This window comes from Mercenaria mercenaria, chromosome 19 (assembly GCF_021730395.1).
Source record: "Mercenaria mercenaria strain notata chromosome 19, MADL_Memer_1, whole genome shotgun sequence".
Classification (NCBI taxonomy): domain Eukaryota; kingdom Metazoa; phylum Mollusca; class Bivalvia; order Venerida; family Veneridae; genus Mercenaria; species Mercenaria mercenaria.
The window spans coordinates 25,165,620-25,186,612 of record NC_069379.1 but is presented as its reverse complement, the minus strand read 5'-3'; the positions used below and the strand labels follow the sequence as shown (position 1 = coordinate 25,186,612).

Below are 20,993 nucleotides of genomic sequence, written 5' to 3'. Positions count from 1 at the left end.
CAAGTTATTGATTGGAAATGGTTTTCCATGTTAAGGCCCCTGTGGCCTTGACCTTTAACAGAGTGACCCTAAAATTGTTAGGGGTCATCTACTCTGCATGACCAATCATCCTATGAAGTTTCATCATTCTGGGTCAAGTGGTTCTCAAGTTACTGACCGGAAATGGTTTTCAATGTTCAGGCCCCTGTGACCTTGACCTTTCACAGAGTGACCCCAAAATCGTTAGGGGTCATCTACTCTGCATGATCAATCATCCTATTAAGTTTCAACATTCTGGGTCAAGTGGTTCTCAAGTTACTGACCGGAAATGGTTTTCAATGTTCAGGCCCCTGTGACCTTGACCTTTAATGGAGTGACCCCAAAATGGATAGGGGTCATCTACTTTGCATGTACAATCATCCTATGAAGTTTCAACATTCTGGGTCAAGTGGTTCTCTAGTTATTGATCGGAAATGGTTTTCCATGTTCAGGCCCATGTGACCTTGACCTTTGACGAAGTGACCCCAAATTCAATAGGGGTCATCTACTCTTCATGGCCAATCATCCTATGAAGTTTCAACATTCTGGGTCAAGTGGTTCTCTAGTTATTGATCGGAAATGGTTTTCCATGTTCAGGCCCCTGTGACCTTGACCTTTGACGGAATGACCCCAAAATCAATAGGGGTCATCTACTCTTCATGGCCAATCATCCTATGAAGTTTCAACATTCTGGGTCAAGTGGTTCTCTAGTTATTGATACGAAATGGTTTTCAATGTTCAGGCCCCTGTGACCTTGACCTTTGATGGAGTGACCCCAAAAACAATAGGGGTCGTCTACTCCAGCAGCCCTACAACCCTATGAAGTTTGAAGGTTCTAGGTCAAATGGTTCTCCAGTTATTGCTCGGAAATGAAGTGTGACGTACGGACGGACGGACGGACGGAAGGACGGATGGACGGACAGGGCAAAAACAATATGTCTCCTGGGGGAGACATAATAAGTTTCAAAGCTATAGGCCTTTAAATGATAGCTGTATGTACTTGCATGCAAAAACTTAACCAAGGTGTGACGCCGACGCCAGGGTGAGTAGAATAGCTAGACTATTCTTCGAATAGTCGAGCTAAAAACTGTTAAGTTTTTGCCATTCATCACTGAATATAGACAAACTGTAGGAATGAAAAGTTTTAAATGACATACATGTAGAAGTGTCCACAAATCTAAACTGTATGTATGAACGAAAATCACTGTTTCAGGCAATTTACAAAGAACATATTTCAAACTGACTAAGAGTTTTAACTTACTTGTAGTTTTGCCAGGCAGACGGATATTTCATCAAAGATAATAGTGAGAAAAATCTTTGGTGTGCTGTATTCTTGAAGCTCCGGCTTCGTGTTCAATTTGAGATGAGCAACTGATGAAATTGGTTTGACCACTGAAATTATAACATTATATTATATCTCACCCCTTAATTCAGTAACTTGAGTAACAACACAAGTTCTATTTAAACCAAGTTCCAAGTCTCACCATGCAATTTTGTCATTGGCCAATTTTAAAATCATGATCAGAAACCAATCAGGTGCTTGACATTCAGAATGTTTGCTTTAATTACACATTTGATTATCTAGGTCCATGTTAGAATATGTTCTCAGCAAGTCAGTCAGGATAACTTCATCACAGGATTTAGAACTTGAGGGATAACTTCCTTATATGACAGAGCCAAGAAGATCAGTTTAGACAACTTACTTACATAACAAAGTTGAGGATATCAGGTTTGGCAATTTCTTAATAAGAAAGAGGTGAGATCAGTTTGGATAACTTCCTTACATGAAAGAGTCAAGAAGATCAGTTTGGATAACTTCTTCACATGATAGAGTTAAGGAGAAAGTTTGGTAACTTCTTCACATAATAGAGTTAAGGAGATAAGTTTGGTAACTTCTTCACATGATAGAGTTAAGGAGATAAGTTTGGTAACTTCTTCACATGATAGAGTTGAGGAGATAAGTTTGGCAACTTCTTCACATGACAGAGTTAAGGAGATAAGTTTGGATAACTTCCTTACATGAAAGTTCAGGAGATCAGTTTGAATAACTTCCTAACATGACAGAATTGAGGTCAGTATGGATAACCTCCTTACAGGAAAGTGCTGAGATCAGTTTGGATAACTTCCTTACATGAAAAAGATGAGATAAGTTTGGACAATTTCCTTACATGACAGAGCTGAAATCAGTTTGGATAACTTCCTTAAATGAGAAAGCTGAGATCAGTTTGGATAACTTCCTTAAATGAGAGAGCTGAGATCAGTTTGGATAACTTCCTTAAATAAGAGAGCTGAGATCAGTTTGGATAACTTCCTTAAATGAGAGAGCTGAGATCAGTTTGAATAACTTCCTTAAATGAGAGAGCTGAGATCAGTTTGGATAACTTCCTGAAATGAGAGAGCTGAGATCAATTTGGATAACTTCCTTACATGAGAGAGCTGAGATCAGTTTGGATAACTTCCTTAAATGAGAGAGATCAGATCAGTTTGGATAACTTCCTTACATGACAGAGCTGAGATCAGTTTGGATAACTTCCTTACATGAGAGAGCTGAGATCAGTTTGGATAACTTCTTTACAGACAGAGCTGAGATCAGTTTGGATAACTTCCTTACATGAGAGAGCTGAGATCAGTTTGGATAACTTCCTTACATGAGAGAGCTGAGATCAGTTTGGATAACTTCCTTACATGAGAGAGCTGAGATCAGTTTGTATAACTTCCTTAAATGAGAGAGGTGAGATCCGTTTGAATAACTTCCTTAAATGAGAGAGCTGAGATCAGTTTGAATAACTTCCTTAAATGAGAGAGCTGAGATCAGTTTGGATAACTTCCTTAAATGAGAGAGATGAGATCAGTTTGGATAACTTCCTTTAAAATGACTGAGATGTACAGGGGAAATGAAATACAACGTAATGCCTTAACAACATCTTGAGGGAGCATTGGGATGAACTGTTTTATAACAAAGCAATTAATGTCTGGGTTAAAGGGTAAACTGCTTTATAACAAAGCAATTAATGTTTGGATTAAAGGGTAAACTGCTTAATAACAAAGCAATCAATGTCTGGGTTAAAGGGTAAACTGCTTTATAACAAAGTAATCAATGTTTGGATTAAAGGGTAAACTGCTTTACAACAAAGCAATCAATGTTTGGATTAAAGGTAAACTGCTTTACAACAAAGTAATCAATGTTTGGGTTAAAGGTAAACTGCTTTACAACATAGTAATCAAAGTTACAGTGTATAGAGTTTTATGGCTTGGCAATCAATGTTAAGATTGCAGAGTAAAAATGTATTAGAAAAGGTACAATAAAACAGTATTCTCACTTACAGTACTGAAAGTTGGCTTTGTTTTCCTCTGCTAGTGCACTCTTCAGGCTTTTCTGTAGATAGAAACATACACATGTTTGAGTAAGCCAAACTAAAGGCTGGTATCATTCAACTACATCCAAAACAAGCATTTACAGAAATAATCATCCTCGAGAAGATGGAAACTGCATACCATGTATTGCAAAGCCTCTTCATAAGTATCCAAGTATCATAATGTTTGTAATACACATAAAGTATGTAAGAAACACTGAACTTGTAATAAACACAGTATTTAAAGAACAAAAAGTTGTTAGCAAATTATAGTACTTTGTAAAAGATAGAGACAATATGTCAGAAACAAAGTGTTTAAGAAACACTGAACATACAGTAAACTAAAACAGCACATACATGTATATTAAATACAGTATGTGAGAAACATCAAGTATCTAAGAAAGAGCCATTATATATGAAACAGCAAGTACAAACAAATCAAGTATGTAAAACCATCACAGGATTAAAAGAAACAAAGTTTAGGAAACATGAAGTAAATTCGAAACATCAAGTTTGAAAGAAACATTAATTAGGAAACAAGTGTAAACTTGTTTAATTAAGTGTTTACCAGGATTTCTGTCTTTGGTTTATCTTCAAACAATTCTGTTCTGCTGTTCCAGTATACTGCCAGTGACTCCAGTTTCACAAGCTTAAAAACAGAGACAGGAAACTTTACATACAATAAGGAACATTATGAACATTTTAAATAACAAATTCCTTCTAGACATCTGTTTGTGTAAGTGGTTTCTTTTCTCTTTGTTGCCTCCTTTATACTTAAGGAATTATTCTGTTGGAACAAGAAACAATCCAAGGCTGCTTCAAAATGTTCACTTTACATGGGCAACATTGGGAAAATGCACATTTTCACAAGATAACATGACATCTATAAACAATCACAGCCAATTAAGCATTATGACCCCTGAAAATCTCAGTCTTTGGAGTTACAAGACTCAAGGCAACTAGTATACATCAGCTGAATATAGCTTCATCTAAAGTTAAATATTTACACTGTAAATATTCTATAATAAAGCAGTTCCTGTGAGAGTTTTATACCAGTTAATTTTTAAGACTTTTAAAGGGCAGATGGTTAAGGTGGCTAACTTCTCGATAGTTCTCCCTCATTATCACAGTTAATTGGCACTTCTATTAATTGGTACATCTATTTATTGGTACATCATCCTAATTATTGGTACATCATCCTATTTATTGATGCATCTATTATTTGGCACATCTATTAACTGGTACATCTATTTATTGGTATAATATTTATTGGTACATCATCCTATTTATTGGTACATCTATTATTTGGCACATCTATTAACTGGTACATCTATTTATTGGTATATATATTTATTGGTACATCTATTATTTGGCACATCTATTAACTGGTACATCTATTTATTGGTATATATATTTATTGGTACATCTATTATTTGGCACATCTATCATTTGGTACAATGAAGTACAGCTACAGTATAACCTGAATATCTGTGAAAAAGATTCTACTGCTCTGTTCCCTTCAATTCTACTTTAAGTGCTTTGTCCTTTTTCATCAAACTAATGTTCACATAAGACATAATCACCTTGTATATCTGTGAAACAGCCTCTTTTATTATACATGGCTTCCAGTTCTCATCTGTCGTCTGCAGAGAAAAGATTAACATAAATTTTCGATTATCAAGCATTAAAGAAAAGTTAAACACAATCTATGTCCATATTCATGACTTAGATGCCACTGTTTTTACCTTTCTTTGCTTTTTACTGTTTTTTTAAGTTACCAGTGAGTTGAAAATCTGTGTTTATTCAACTGAAGTAAGTGGTAGCTTCTCTACTTCAAATGAAGCAGAAACAGAAATGTTCAGCAAATGACTGTAACAGTTATGGTAAAAGAAACCATTACTAAGCAGTGAATATATTTGTGGTACAACCAACCCTGAGGCCATTGGTTAAACAGACCTAGAAACCATTAAATGCACACTGAATGTCTTTGCGGTAAAACGGACCCAGAAACAATTTTCTGTACTCTGAATGTGTCTTTCTGGTAAAATGGACCCAGAGACCATTTATAGCACAAAGAATGTCTTTTGTGGTAAAACTAACTAAATACACCATTTCCTGCATACTGTCTTCATGATAAAACAGACCAAGAGAAAATTTACTGCACATGAATGTCTTTGTGGTAAAACAAATAAAGAAATCCAGTTTTGTACATTCACTGCTTTGCTGTAAAGTGGACCCAAAAACCATTTACTGTATGTGTTTGTGGTAAAATGGACTGAGAGATCATTAACTGCACACTGAATGTGTTGCTTAGAAAATGGACACAGATACCATTTACTTGCACACATATATGTTTTTGTGTGAATATCTTTCTGATAAAACTAGTACTAGAGACTATTCACTGCATACTGAAAATGAACCCTGAGACTATTTACTGAAAATTGAAAATCTTTGTGGTAGAACTGACCCACATATCTATATAGACATATTTATAACAGAAGTTACCTGACACAGAATATGCTTACTCTAAAAAGAAGTTCCTTTAAACTAACGCCAATAGAGAACGGTTGTTTTGGATTTGTGTATTTATCTTCGAAGCGCACATGGATATTTCGCACTTCCACTTGTAGATTTTTGATGACCTGAGTTGCAAACTTTTCTGCAAATGAGTCTTTTTTCTTCTCTTTTGGTTTGTCTGTATAAAAGAGATAAAATAAAAATATATCTGACCTTACCGAAAATTATATCAATCTTCAAAATTGTTACTTTTCTCTACATGTGAAGTATTAGAAAACAAGTATTCATACATTTCTTCACTGAAGAAATATCTATTACAAAACTTTGTGCTATAATAATTCAATGTATGCTATAACTTAAACAAGATTTGGACACACGATCAATTAGAGCAAAGTTTGACAATGATTGACTACACAATCAATGAGTGGCCACAAAATCAAGTATGAGCCTAGAATGACAATGATGGACCACAAGATCAAGTATGAGCCTAGTCTAACAACAACTGGCCACAAGATCAAGTATGAGCCTAGCCTGACAATTTGTGGCCACAAGATCAAATATGAGCCTAGTCTGACAAGGACTGGCCACAGGATCAAGTATGAGCCTAGTCTGATAATGATGGGCCACAAGATAAAGTATGACCTTAGTCTGACTATGATGGACCACATGATCAAGTGTGAGCCAACTGTGACAATGTTGGGCTACAAGATCAAGTAAGAGCCTAGTGCCACAATGACCTTTGAGCTCTGGGCCTGGGCCTTCATTAAATCAGTTCAAAATCATTTGATGGATGGCCGAACTTTTCCTCAGACAAGAAGTAGAACTTTGACTTCCTGGCGACCTTAGCATTTGTGACATGAGCGCAGGTCTTGAAGGTGAACAGTTGTCACTTCTGGGGTAAACTTCTTTGCTGAATATATCAAATTTGCTTAAAGTATGCCACAGTTATAGCCTATTGTACACACACAGACAATTTAGTTACTGAATGCTGATCTTACCAAACTGTTACTTGAAAGGAAGTATACCTTTTTCTGCCTCAAGTTTTTTTGCTTCCTCAAGGGCCTGTAATTTCTTCTGTTTAGCTTCCTGTTTTTCTTTCTCTTCCTTTTCTGCATTGTACTTAATACCTGAAAACATACAAGGAAATCATGCATTGTACTTAATACCTGAAAACATACAAGGAAATCATGCATTGTATTTAATACCTGAAAACATACAAGGAAATCATGCATTGTACTTAATACCTGAAAACATACAAGGAAATCATGCATTAAACATACAAGGAAATCATGCATTGTACTTGATACCTGAAAACATGCAAGGAAATCATGCATTGTACTTGATACCTGAAAACATACAAGGAAATCATGATTTGTACTTGATACCTGAAAACATACAAGGAAATCATGCATTGTACTTAATACCTGAAAACATACAAGGAAATCATGCATTGAAAACATACAAGGAAATCATGCATTGTACTTAATACCTGAAAACATACAAGGAAATCATGCATTGAAAACATACAAGGAAATCATGCATTGTACTTGATACCTGAAAACATACAAGGAAATCATGCATTGTACTTAATACCTGAAAACATACAAGGAAATCATGCATTGCACCTGATATCTGAAAACATACAGTGAAACAGGGCTTGTCCCTTGCTCAGGCATCAATGTATCCAGCATCTGGGCCTTCTGTTTTCTATATCTTACTATGACTGGATTGAGCATTGATTATTTGATAGCTTGAGCATGACATCTGGTCCCTGTGTATTAATATATTCCTTGTTGTTTAACTTAGCAAACTCCAGCTCAGCTGTCAAAACTTTTCACACCTTCAGATAATTCATACTTGGTGCATGTCCTGAGAATCATATGAATGTCAAAATATCTGAGCTAATACATAATGCAGTAATTATAGAAGGAAATTGCGAGTATGAGTTGAATTTTTTTTCTAACAGAAGGGGAAAAAAACATTGGAAATAATGATAAATAAAAATAAAATGTGCACAGCTTCGCATGCTGAATAATACTCCTGTAAGGTTAAAGACTCCAGGTCAAATAATTCTTGAGATACATGCAACACTATCGTATGCCCTTATGCATATTTTCAAGTCAAGAGCTATAACTCTGGTCTGGCTGAGTGAAATGTCAAAAAAAAACCCAGATGCACAACTTCACATGCTGAAAAACAATCTTATGAGGTTTGATGGCTCTATGTAAAACACTTCTAGCAATATACACAACACAAATTCAAACAGATGGACAGTCAAACAAACATTAAGATAAGGGCAAATATAAGAGTCCCAAAAAAAATTATGGAGACACAAAATTTGAACTACAGCTAAATGCTTTTAAAATGACAGTGGACTCCTGTTTGATTACATATACCAGACACATACATTTCTGGTTTTTTAAAGGTTCTTTTAAAATGAATTCTAGCTGATGCAGGATGTTCTGTCCATCAATTTAAGGAAACTGAAGTATAACTATTAAACCCAGATATGTTCTATGTTCTATTTCTCTATTTCTACAGCCTATAGATCTACAATCAATGTATTGGACAATAGAAAATCCCTCTGGACCAATGTGAACAGATGATGAACTAGCAGTAGTATACTGTAATTACCAAACATCAGTATCAACTATAAATTCTGGACAGACAAGCTTTCAAAATGACAAGAACACTTGCATAACACTGCACATTCAAAATCATGCAGAAATGATTCTTTTCTGACTTCTCTTTTATAGTTTTGTCTTAAGTCTGCTTACCTACATTTTTCATATTGATACAGAATGCATGTTTTATGATATTGATGTTTTCTTTTATACCTGCTAGTGTCTGTTCTATAAATTCATAGACAATGTGACAATGTGTTGTATAAAGAGTGCATGAACGTTGCAATCATTAGCACTGCATGCTTCACAATTTCACTGGTGGAAAGAACATCATTAAAGTAAATCTACTTAATAACGGATATTACACATGCCTTGTACTACATGAGAAAACATGACATTTAATACATAACATTAAAGTAGGTTACAACTACGTGCATTGAATATTTATCATATATACATTTCAATAAGTATTAACTGGGTATCAAAAATCATAACTTTGAATATTAAACTGAATACAGATGTTAATTTATAAAATTCTTTAAACAAAACCATGAATATTTGCAAAATATAGAAGGCAACTAGTGTAATTTCTCACAAAACTCTTTTAATATCAGTCACCCCACGGACATTAACCCTTATCATGCTGGACACAATTGCTTCTGCCTTTGCGACCAGTGTCGATCATGATCAGCTCGCACATCCACGCAGTCTGGTCAAGGACTACACTGTTCGTCAGTCAATCAGAATCTTTTTGGTAAACACCCCTTTTAACAGTTAATGGTACTGTCCAAATTGAAAGCTTGACAAGTTCATTACAGAAATTTAGCAGGATATGGGTGAATATCTATAAGTGAAAATAGTTTAAATCAAGGGAAGTAACTCACCAACATTTGGTACAGCAAGGGCATATAAACCATCTATTGTTGCAATCACTGGTTCTGAGTACAAATTCTTCCATGGTATTTTCAAGGTCAAATTTCCTGAAAATAGAAACAGTACTTCTTTAACAAAACTTTAGATAAAAGCAGCTATAAAATAAAATAATGTCTTCTGTATCAATAGCACGGAAAATGTAAATGGACTAAATGGTTCCGCAGGTCTACTGTCGTGGAAACATTGAAGACAAAACTGTGTGTCCCAAAGGTCTAGTATTGTCAGGAAAGGTTGCTGACACACTGTATGTTCCACAGGTCTACTGTCAAGGTAAGGTTTCAGACAGACTGTGTATTCCACAGGTCTACTGTCAGGGAAAGGTTGCAGACACACTGTATGTTCCACAGATTTACTGTCAATGAAAGACTGCAGACAGACTATGTTCCACAGGCTTACTGTCAATGAAAGGCTGCAGACAGACTATGTTCCACAGGTTTACTGTCAATGAAAGGTTGCAGACAGACTGTATGTTCCACAGGTTTACTGTCAATGAAATGTTGCAGACAGACTGTATGTTCCACAGGTTTACTGTCAATGAAATGTTGCAGACAGACTGTATGTTCCACAGGTTTACATAGGTTTACTGTCAATGAAATGTTGCAGACAGACTGTATGTTCCACAGGTTTACTGTCAATGAAATGTTGCAGACAGACTGTATGTTCCACAGGTTTACTGTCAATGAAATGTTGCAGACAGACTGTATGTTCCACAGGTTTACTGTCAATGAAAGACTGCAGACAGACTGTGTGTTCCACAGGTTTACTGTCAATGAAAGGCTGCAGACAGAATGTATGTTCCACAGGTTTACTGTCAATGAAAGGCTGCAGACAGACTGTGTGTTCCACAGGTTTACTGTCAATGAAAGGCTGCAGACAGACTGTGTGTTCCACAGGCTTACTGTCAATGAAAGGCTGCTGACAGACTGTGTGTTCCACAAGTTTACTGTCAATGAAAGGCTGCAGACAGACTATGAGTTCCACAGGTTTGCTGTCCGGTAAACGTTGAAGGCAAGACTGTGTGACAGGAAAAGGTTGCAGGCAGACTGTGTGTTCTACAGTTCTACTGTCAGGGAAAGGTTGCAGACACACTGTGTGTTCTACAGGTCTATTGTCAGGGAAAGGTTGCAGACACACTGTGTGTTCCACAGGTCTATTGTCAGGGAAAGGTTGCAGACACACTGTGTGTTCTATGTACAGTTCTACTGTCAGGGAAAGGTTGCAGACACACTGTGTGTTCTACAGGTCTATTGTCAGGGAAAGGTTTGTGTGTTCTATGTACAGTTCTACTGTCAGGGAAAGGTTGCAGACACACTGTGTGTTCTACAGGTCTACTGTCGGGGAAAGGTTGCAGACACACTGTGTGTTCTACAGGTCTACTGTCAGGGAAAGGTTGCAGACTAACTGTGTGTTCTACAGGTCTACTGTCAGGGAAAGGTTGCAGACACACTGTGTGTTCCACATGTCCACAGTCAGGGAAACATTACTGACAGACTGTGTGTTCCACATGCCTATTGTAAGGTGGAAAGTTGCAGACAGATTTGTCACTATGTGTTCCACAGGTCAACTGTCAGGGAAAGGTTGCAGACAGACTATGTGTGTAACTTAGGCAGAAGTGTTATCGTCAAGGAGAAAGGTTATAGACATTGTTCAGTAACACACTACATTTAATACATTTGCTTATAAACAGATATATACTTACATTCAACTGGTTTCTAAATATCAGTTATGATTCTATGATTCAAAAGGCAATTATAACAAACATTTCTAAAAATGAACATAATGAATAATGAACTCAATGTATCAATGCTCATTCTCAACTAAAGAAAATAAAAAAGATGACAGAAAGGTATTAAAAAATGATTGATCATGCAGACTTAATGTACCATATCATAAACTTGTGCTTTCATGTATACATTACCATTTGTAAAAACGATAAGATTTTTAACAAGAGGAACACTGACCCTAAATGCTCACCTGTGTACAAGGCTTCAAGTGTGTTTGTACAACATTATGGTACAAGCACAGCTTAGGTGTCTTCTATGTTAGCCTATATTATATACATGTCACACACATTTCTAAACCTAGGGCAATAATTTGTACAATTACAGTAGACAATACAACTCATATATCAGATGTCAAATATCAAGGCTCTAGCAAATATTGATTCAGTGAAGAATTTCTAAGTTTCTTATATATAAACCTATAGTAAGTACATGTCACACACAGGGGCATGGTCATTTTTGACTTCAGGACAATAAATGGACAAGTGCGTAGAATGTCAAACCCTTATATTGCATGCCAAGAGATTTTTAAAGTCTGACAGCTGAAAACCTATTTTTAACCAAAAACACCCATATGTTCAATGAACCGTAACCATTTGAACAACTTTGTAAGAGGGCTACCTAGAGATCATTTGTGTAAAGTTTCATCAAAATCCATTCAGTGGTTTTAGAGATGTTGTTTCAAGAAATTGCTGATGAAAAGTGACGTCCTCTGACAATGTGTGAAATAATTTCAAAATCAGGCTAACAGTTTTATACAAGAAGATTTTTTAAGTTTCTGCTATATACATATAGGAAAAAGTGACCACGCTTCCTGGCAGCCATGTTTTTTGACAAATCGGAATAATATGTTACACTTTGGTAGAGGGTCACACAAGAACCATTTGTGTAAAATTATTTTAAATCGGGCTAGCACTTTCACACAAGAAGATTTTAAGTTTCCACTATAATTATATTAATGATAATGGGATCATGGCGATCATGTTTTTTGACAAATCGGTATAATATGAACACTCCTGGAAGAGGGTGACATATTAGGACCATGAGCGTGAAAAAATTTCAAAATCAGACCATTGGTTTAGGAGATGTCATTTGAAGATTTTTCTATTTTTTGCTCTGGCGGACCCTATGTGCAACCAAGCAGAACAGTTTGAACAACTTTGGTAGAGGACCATTAAAGGAACATCCATGCTAAGTTTCATCAAAAATCGTTCAGTGGTTTTGGAGGAGATGATGTTTAAACACAATTGTTTATGACTGACGGAAACACGACAGACGACGTACACAGCATGATAACATTAGCTCACCATGAGCACTTTGTGCTCAGATGAGCAACAACTGCACCAAAGTTAAAGTAGAGACAGCACTTTATTCTTGCAAAACATATGTAAGTTAAAATGTTTTAAAGGCACTGACCTCCAGATTTGGCTAAAAATAATCTTTCTTTCAAATTGAAGTTTGGTCATATAATGAACACTAGAATATGAGTTTTTGTTTCTACAATATTTTAAAAATTTCAAATTGAGAAAAAAAGATGTCCATGTCAGGACTTCAATCAAACCCTGGACTGCCGCGACAATAAAAGACATTTTCCCATCGTTGTAACCAATAGCTCTATAGCGGAATTTGTGAATTATGACTTCAAAATATATATATTTATAATCAAGAGTTTACCTGGGCTTTTCGATTTTCATCGTAAAAAGTAGTAAAAACAGCAAATTCTCATGTGTTACCGTAACATATAGTTTGTCAGTAATTAGGTTTTAAAGCCTTCTTAAGAAATATAAATTAATAAATATTAAATATAATTTATTTCCAGATATCTAAAAAAATATCAATCTTTTATTGTCAAACAATCTGGAGGCCAGTCCCTTTAAAGGTGGTCAATCACATTTAAACAACATTTACTGACATTTTTTACTTTTTGTATATTCTGGTAGAGAATTATTTAAGGAACAAAAAGACCGACTACATAGAGTTAGATTCCTATTTGAAATGTATATTTTATCATTTTTATAAAATTTTGTAATTACTCCCCTTTAATATGAAAGTATACAAAAGCTGGGTATATCTTTTTATTTCGATACAATGTCTAGTTTTACATTTGCATTTGATAGACATATCAACTATTGAACAATCTGAACCAAAATGCAAGTTTAAAAGCTGTGTGTAGCTTCTGAATTCATTTATTTCCAATCTATCTTGGTTGCGCAACTAAGATAGGCAAAGGTAGGTAATAATAATTTTTCAAACTTCGTTTCTAATGAATTCCATCTAAATACATAATTTTTAATGCAAATATTTTACAAATATATTACAATATGTCTAATATTTATACATTTCCTTAGGCAAAGTATGTTTATCAAATTTATACTTATGATAAAATAACTCTATCTTGGTTGGACAACCAGGATAGGAAAATGAAATTTTAAAAATACCTCCAGTGAAAATCTTATTTGTATTAAGTGTTAAGTGAACATAAATGAGTGTAAATGATCAGATGCTAAAGTTTCGAACAAATACATTACATGGCCAAAATTTGATTATCCACCTTTAAATGCCATGCAATGTCCATGTATTTTCATCCATAATAAATATGTTTATAATATTTTAACCAGAGCATAGGTATGAGTATTAAATATTTTCATATAAAAGAAAATTTTGTGATCAAGGAACTGTCTTGGCCATGTAAAGTAGACATATCAAATCAAAGGAACATATTAATATATTGGATGTTTTCTATACAGGTGTATTTCAGTGATCTGGATTGCTAAACACAGACCAATATACTCAAGATATTGTTTGCTAAAAATATAGAACATTGGAATACTTTGATAAAATATTCAAGGCCTGACCATAACTCAAACCAGGACGTCACACCTAAAGCGTACACACTATCACACCATTATAACAGAAGTTTCTACAGCCAGGTGCCTGTAACACCTGGTGAGATACACAGGCCATCCTGAAAAATTGCTTGTTTGGTGAGCTCTAGATTAGCTCCTAGACTATAATATATTTTTTTTTACATTTTTACAATTAAAATGTAGTGAACTGAGCCAGTCTATATTCTATGTCCAATATTGCTAAATGACAAATAATTTACTAAGATAATAGCATATAGCATTAAATAATTGGTATTTAGCATTAAGTTATTGGCATTTAGCATTAAAATTGACATTCCACAATTAGCATGGCGCACCGGCCCTCCATACAAAGCTGAATGATTACATTCATCAATAGTGTAACAGTTGGGAGCTTGTATGCAAAAGGTTTAAAGACAAAAATTTATATTTCTTTACAAGGCTTCATAGCAAACAAACAATAATTAAGCCATCTATTATTGCTAATGTTATAGTAATGAGAAAATGAACAGTCAATCCACAGAAATTCTATATGTATGCCCTCCAGCCCACAACTTCTCTAAGCTGCTCCCTAAGGAAGTATAATTTCTCACTGCTGTATAAAAATAAAACAATAATTTCCATTTACATCAAACATAATACAGTCTGCAACTCTACTTTATTTCCCCAGAGAAAATCTATTTATCAAATGTTACTGTAAAATCAACTAAATAAGAGCATCTGACAACTATCAATTCCCTATAACTTTCTTCAGGTGTACAACTCGTATTTCATAATATTTATCATATGTGACCTCTTATAATTAGTTAACAGAAAATATCTGACTGATGTATTTAATTACCATTTATTGTGTACCATTTATTGTGAAACATTCAGCTTGACTCTACAGAAAACTGTGCTGTAAACACAATATTGTGTTTATTCTATACAGGCTGATGCTTTTGTGAAATTAATTTAATATCAGACAATATTTACATATATGTCATAAACAGGTGTTCTATTCCCCCTCTCCCCCTCCCCCCCCCCCCCCCCCCCCACCCAAAAAAAAAACATTTCAGCTTTGAAATGGACAAAGCACAAAACACACCCACTTTACATTAGACTATGTAAATAATAAACTGTAATAAAACCTGTCATTTCCAGAAGCTGAAAGCTATTGCAGCCTGTTAATTAATGCAGACTGCAGACTTCCTGCATAATTGATTGATAGTCAACATTATATAAAGGTGCAGATCTTGATAGAACAGACCTATACATACAGTGCAATTTCTCTAGTGTGATCATTATATACATGTGTGAATCCTGAAACTTCTCACAGAACCAACATATACATACAGAGCAACTTTTCTACAGTGAACATTACAGTGAAATCAATAATATTCGTGGTAAACTAATTTTCGTGGATTTCATGGTTAAGTCAATCCACGAAAAATAATCTCAACGATTAAGTAAAATTCCCATTCATCTCCTGTTCAAAATTTGAAATCCACAAATTCATATCCCAAGAAGTTGCTGTTTTGACCAAAACCACTAAATTTCATGCCCATGAAAATAAATGATTTTACAGTATACCTGTGTGGATCCTAAAATTTATCACAGGACCAACAGACATACACACAGTGCATTTTCTCTAGAGTGAATATTATATACATGTGTGGATCCTAATACTTCTCTCAGGACAAACAGACATACACACAGTGCATCTTCTCTAGAGTGAATATTATATACATGTGTGGATCCTAATACTTCTCACAGGACAAACAGACATACACACAGTGCATCTTCTCTAGAGTGAACATTATATACATATGCGGATCCTAATACTTCTCACAGGACAAACAGACATACACACAGTGCATCTTCTCTAGAGTGAATATTATATACATGTGTGGATCCTAATACTTCTCACAGGACAAACAGACATACACATAGTGCATCTTCTCTAGAGTGAATATTATATACATGTTCGGATCCTAATACTTCCGAAAGAACAAACAGACATACACACAGTGCATCTTCTCTAGAGTGAACATTATATACATGTGTGGATCCTAATACTTCTCACAGGACAAATAGAAATACACACAGTGCATCTTCTCTAGAGTGAATATTATATACATGTTCGGATCCTAATACTTCTCACAGGGCAAACAGACATACACACAGTGCATCTTCTCTCAAGTTAATATTAAAACATGTTCGGATCCTAATACTTCTCACAGAACAAACAAACATACACACAGTGCATCTTCTCTAGAGTGAACATTATATACATATGTGGATCTTAATACTTCTCACAGGACAAACAGTCATACGCACTGTGCATCTTCTCTAGAATGAATATTATATACATGTCCGGATCCTAATACTTCTCACAAGACAAACAGACATACACACAGTGTATCTTCTCTAGAGTGAACATTATATACATGTTCGGATCCTAATACTTCTCACAGGACAAACAGACATACACACAGTGCATCTTCTCTAGAGTGAACATCATATACATCTTCGGATCCTAATACTTCCCGAAGAACAAACAAACAAACATACAGCAGAACTTCTCTAGAGTGAACATTATATACATGTGTGGATTATAAATACACATAGTTCAACTTAAAGAGGGAACATTGTATGAAAAATTGTATGTGTTTTACAGTTAGTGTTGCTCTGAAGTGACAATAGCATCTCCCAAAGTATGTACTATAACAACTCCTATAACATTTTGGTCTAAAGATATTTTATCTTTACATTTTCCCTCTGTACATCATCAGGCAACTGCTTCATTTTCAATACTCTGTTTGCAAGATTAGCACATATAAAGGCTATATTGCTATTTCATTGGGCTGTTACTTGTAACATAATCATACTCCCACACAAACATTATACACTTTCACCTGCGGATTGAATACCTGCTCCATTGACAGTTTGTTAAGTATGGAACGCCAAACACAACTTTGATGGTTTACTGTCTTTCTGCGGAGGATATTTTTCATTTGCCAGTGCTAACTTGTTATTTGGCAATGGAAACTTGTCATTTGGCAAAGCTAACTTGTCATTCAGCAGTGGTTCATGTAACTTGTCATTTGGCAGTGGAAACTTGTCATTTGATTTGACAGTGGAAACTTGTCATTTGGTAGTGGAAACTTGTCATCTGGCAGTGTTACATGTAACTTGTCTTTTCGCAGTGGAAACTTGTCATCTGAAAGTGTTAAATGTAACTTGTCATTTCGCAGTGGAAACTTGTCATCTGAAAGTGTTACATGTAACTTGCCAATTAGCGGTGGAAGCTTGTTATTTGGCAGTGGAAACTTGTCATTTGGTAGTGGAAACTTGTCATCTGGCAGTGTTACATGTAACTTGTCATTTGGCAGTGGAAACTTGTTAATCAGCAGTGTTACATGTAACTTGTCATTTCGCAGTGGAAACTTGTAATCTGGCAGAGGAAACTTGTCATTTGGTAGTGGAAACTTGTCATTTTGCAGTGGAAGCTTGTCAATCTGCAGAGCTAACTTGTCATTCAGCAGTGTTACATGTAACTTGTCATTTGGCAGTGGAAACTTGTCATTTGGCAGTGGAAACTTGTCATTTGGTAGTGGAAGCTTGTCATTTGGCAGTGGAAGTCATTTGGTAGTGGAAACTTGTCATTTGGTAGTGGAAGCTTGTCATTTGGCAGAGGAAGTCATTTGGCAGTGGATGCTTGTCATTTGGCAGTGAAATTCATTTGGTAGTGGAAGCTTGTCATTTGGCAGTGGAAGTTTGTCATTTGGCAGTGGAAGTCATTGGTAGTGGAAGCTTGTCCTTTGGCAGTGGAAGTCATTAGGTAGTGGAAGCTTGTCACTTGGCAGTGGAAGTCATTTGGCAGTGGAAGCTTGTCATTTGGCAGTGGAAGCTTGTTATTTGGCAGTGGAAGATTGTCATTTGGCAGTGGAAGTCATTTGGCAGTGGAAGATTGTCATTTGGCAGTGGAAGCTTGTAATATGGCAGTGGAAGCTAGTCATTTGGCAGCGGAAGCTAGTCATTTGGCAGTGGAAGCTTGTTATTTGGCAGTGGAAGTCATTTGGCAGTGGATGCTTGTTATATGGCAGTGGAAGCTTGTCATTTGGCAGTGGAAGCTTGTTATATGGCAGTGGAATCTTGTCATTTGGCAGCGGAAGCTTGTTATATGGCAGTGGAAGCTTGTCATTTGGCAGTGGAAGCTTGTTATTTGGCAGCGGAAGCTTGTGGTTGGTACATGTAACTTGACATTCTGCAGCAGTATTAATCTGTCATTTGGCAGTACTAACTTTTCATTCAGCAGTGATAAATTGTCAAAGGCATTTGTGAGAACACGTCATTTATTAAAAGGTTGTGTTTTTTTCATATGCACATGCAGCAATAAAAAAGGTAATAAACTGACCCCTCACTTAGAAACATTTCATCTTCAACCAAACAAAGATCTGTTTAATAAATTGTATTCACCTGTTTTAGTTTAGGACATTTCAAATAATTTTAAGTGAATGAGAATGCTTGTAAATTTAAATAACATATGGATGTTACTGAAAATACAATAAATAGATCACAATATGTTACATGTTATGTTTTAAACATGTATACACAATAAAATCAACTTTCACTTTTAAAATATGTAACACATGATTGCATTCCTGAATGACTTTCTTATGGATATCACATGTGTATGACAATATTATATGTAAGTCACATGAGTTATGAATAAAACCAAAACAACCTACATAAAGAGAAATGATTAAATAGTTTTATCATTTTAGCATTCCATACTCAGGGGGCTGGACGTGTTTTGCATTTTGCTGCTTTTTAGGTGAGGAAAATGCTGTTTGCAGTTCAAAATGGCGATATTTGTTTACTTTACTTATGTACAAATCAATAAACATCCTGTAAAGAGTTTGTTTTGTACAGGAATTACATTTTCATGCACGGCTACGATTTTTTCTCATCACTATAAACTGGCACAATAGCTTCAATAACTACTTAACAAACAAAGATAAACATTAAGACTAAAAGTCAAGTGAAGATAAATTATTTGGCCACCCCTCTGATACTGGTATCTTATTTACAACAATTCAAGAGTTTTTCTCCCCCGTTAGTTATGATATCCCATAGTAGTATGCAATAATTCACACACCATACTCTATGTTTGGCATAACAGTCAATATGCTCATTATTTATAAAACCAAAACAAAGAAGAGTTGTCACTATTGGTGAAAAATGCCCCCGAAGCGTGCATAAGAATGCTACTGTTGTCTGCGCAAAAAAATTACACATCATTTCGTGACCTTGATCTTTACCTTAGAGACCCGGGTCATAAGCGTGACACATTTCAATATTGTTAACATTTGTGTCAAATTATTTTCAAATCCCTTCATAAATGGCTGAGTTATGGACCAGACAAGAAACACCTTTGACTTCTAAGTGTGACCTTGACCTTAGAGCTAGGGGACTGGGTCTTGTGCATGACACATCATTTCATTATTGGGAACATTTATGTCAAGTAATTTTAAAATCCCTTTATAAATGACAGTTATGGACTGGACAAGAAACCATGTTAACTTGTAACCTCTAAGTGTGACTTTGACCTTTCAGCTAGGGGTCTGGATCTTGCGCATGACACATCATCTCATTATAGGGAACGTTTATGCTATGTTATTTCAAAATCCCTTGATAAATGGCAGTTATGGTCCGGACACGAAACAGACCCCGTTAACTTTTGACTTTTAAGTGCGACCTTGACCTTGGAGCCAGGGGGCTTGTTCTTGTGCATGACACGTCATCTCATTAGGGTAATCACTTTTGCCAAGTTACTTCAAAATCTCTTCATGGATTGCAGAGTTATGGACCAGACAAGAATTTGAATGGACGCACAGACAGACAGTGCGATTTTAATATGCCCACCTTTGGGGGCATAAAAAACTATGCCCCAGTAAATATTAAATATGGGGAATTTCTGTTCAAAATGTATGGTTTAAAAAATTACTAATTTCTTCAGTGACTGTAAATTTGCACTAAAATTTTGTACCCTCTTAACCACCAATGCCTTCAGTACCAATGAACAAGATGCAAATATATTCATATTACAATTAAAATTCCTGCAGCATGTAGTCAGACCAGTTGCAACAAACAGGTTGTATTTCAACATCAAATTTTCCTCTTAATCTATAACAAAATCATAAAATGAAAGACTCACAGTTATTCATTCTCAACATGCCAGTGTTGCATTTCTTTTTAGCACTTACAAGTGAAAATTTTATAGGTATTATATTCATAGTGAGATTCTACATTAAAAATTCATTTGACACTTAGCTGGGTGCTATCTCTCTACATGCACACACATACTCAGTTAATATCTTTTTAGAGCCCAACCTTAAATAATTTGTAACAACTTTACTACTCTAGTGTCCCCTAAATGGGGCCAAATGACCCTTTATCAACAAGGGGACCTTGCGATAAGGAGGACCTTATAATGCTGATACAAAAACCAAGTTTGATGAAGATGAGAAGTTGCTTAAACAGTTTTCTATTTTTAGCACTAATAGGCCCTACAAGGGACAATATGCCCCCAATTTAACAAATCTGAGGGAGAACCTTACACTGATGCTACAGACTAAGTTTGATGTAGATCCATCAGGCAATTTGCAAGTCATTCAAAGATTTTTCAAACTTATGCTCTAGTGGCCTCTAAAAGGAGTCTAGCGTCCCCATTTCAACAAATTTAGGAGAGGACTACATACCATGTTGGATTAAATCCATCAACTAGTTCATGAGAAAAAGCTATTTAAACAATTTTTTTTTCTTTTTTAAGTACTAGTGACATCTAAAAGGGGGCAAGCTATCTTATCTGAACAAATTTTAGACAGAACTTGAACTTGATCAAATATGATGAAGGAC

At 35.4% G+C, this 20,993-nt stretch overlaps 1 protein-coding gene across 11 annotated transcripts in view; it reads right to left on the bottom strand.

The window, feature by feature from the left end:
- Window positions 1–20,993, bottom strand: part of LOC123542107 (intermembrane lipid transfer protein VPS13A-like) — a 227,438-nt gene that overhangs the window by 193,079 nt on the left and 13,366 nt on the right. For all 11 annotated transcript variants that reach the window (XM_053531671.1, XM_053531674.1, XM_053531680.1 and 8 more), the window contains exons 4-10: window positions 9,397–9,492; window positions 6,914–7,015; window positions 5,897–6,066; window positions 4,955–5,014; window positions 3,940–4,020; window positions 3,343–3,394; window positions 1,280–1,410 (exon numbers count right to left, since the gene is read on the bottom strand). In XM_053531671.1, the coding sequence (XP_053387646.1) occupies window positions 1,280–1,410; window positions 3,343–3,394; window positions 3,940–4,020; window positions 4,955–5,014; window positions 5,897–6,066; window positions 6,914–7,015; window positions 9,397–9,492 (692 nt within the window). The remainder of the gene's footprint in view (window positions 1–1,279; window positions 1,411–3,342; window positions 3,395–3,939; window positions 4,021–4,954; window positions 5,015–5,896; window positions 6,067–6,913; window positions 7,016–9,396; window positions 9,493–20,993) is intronic.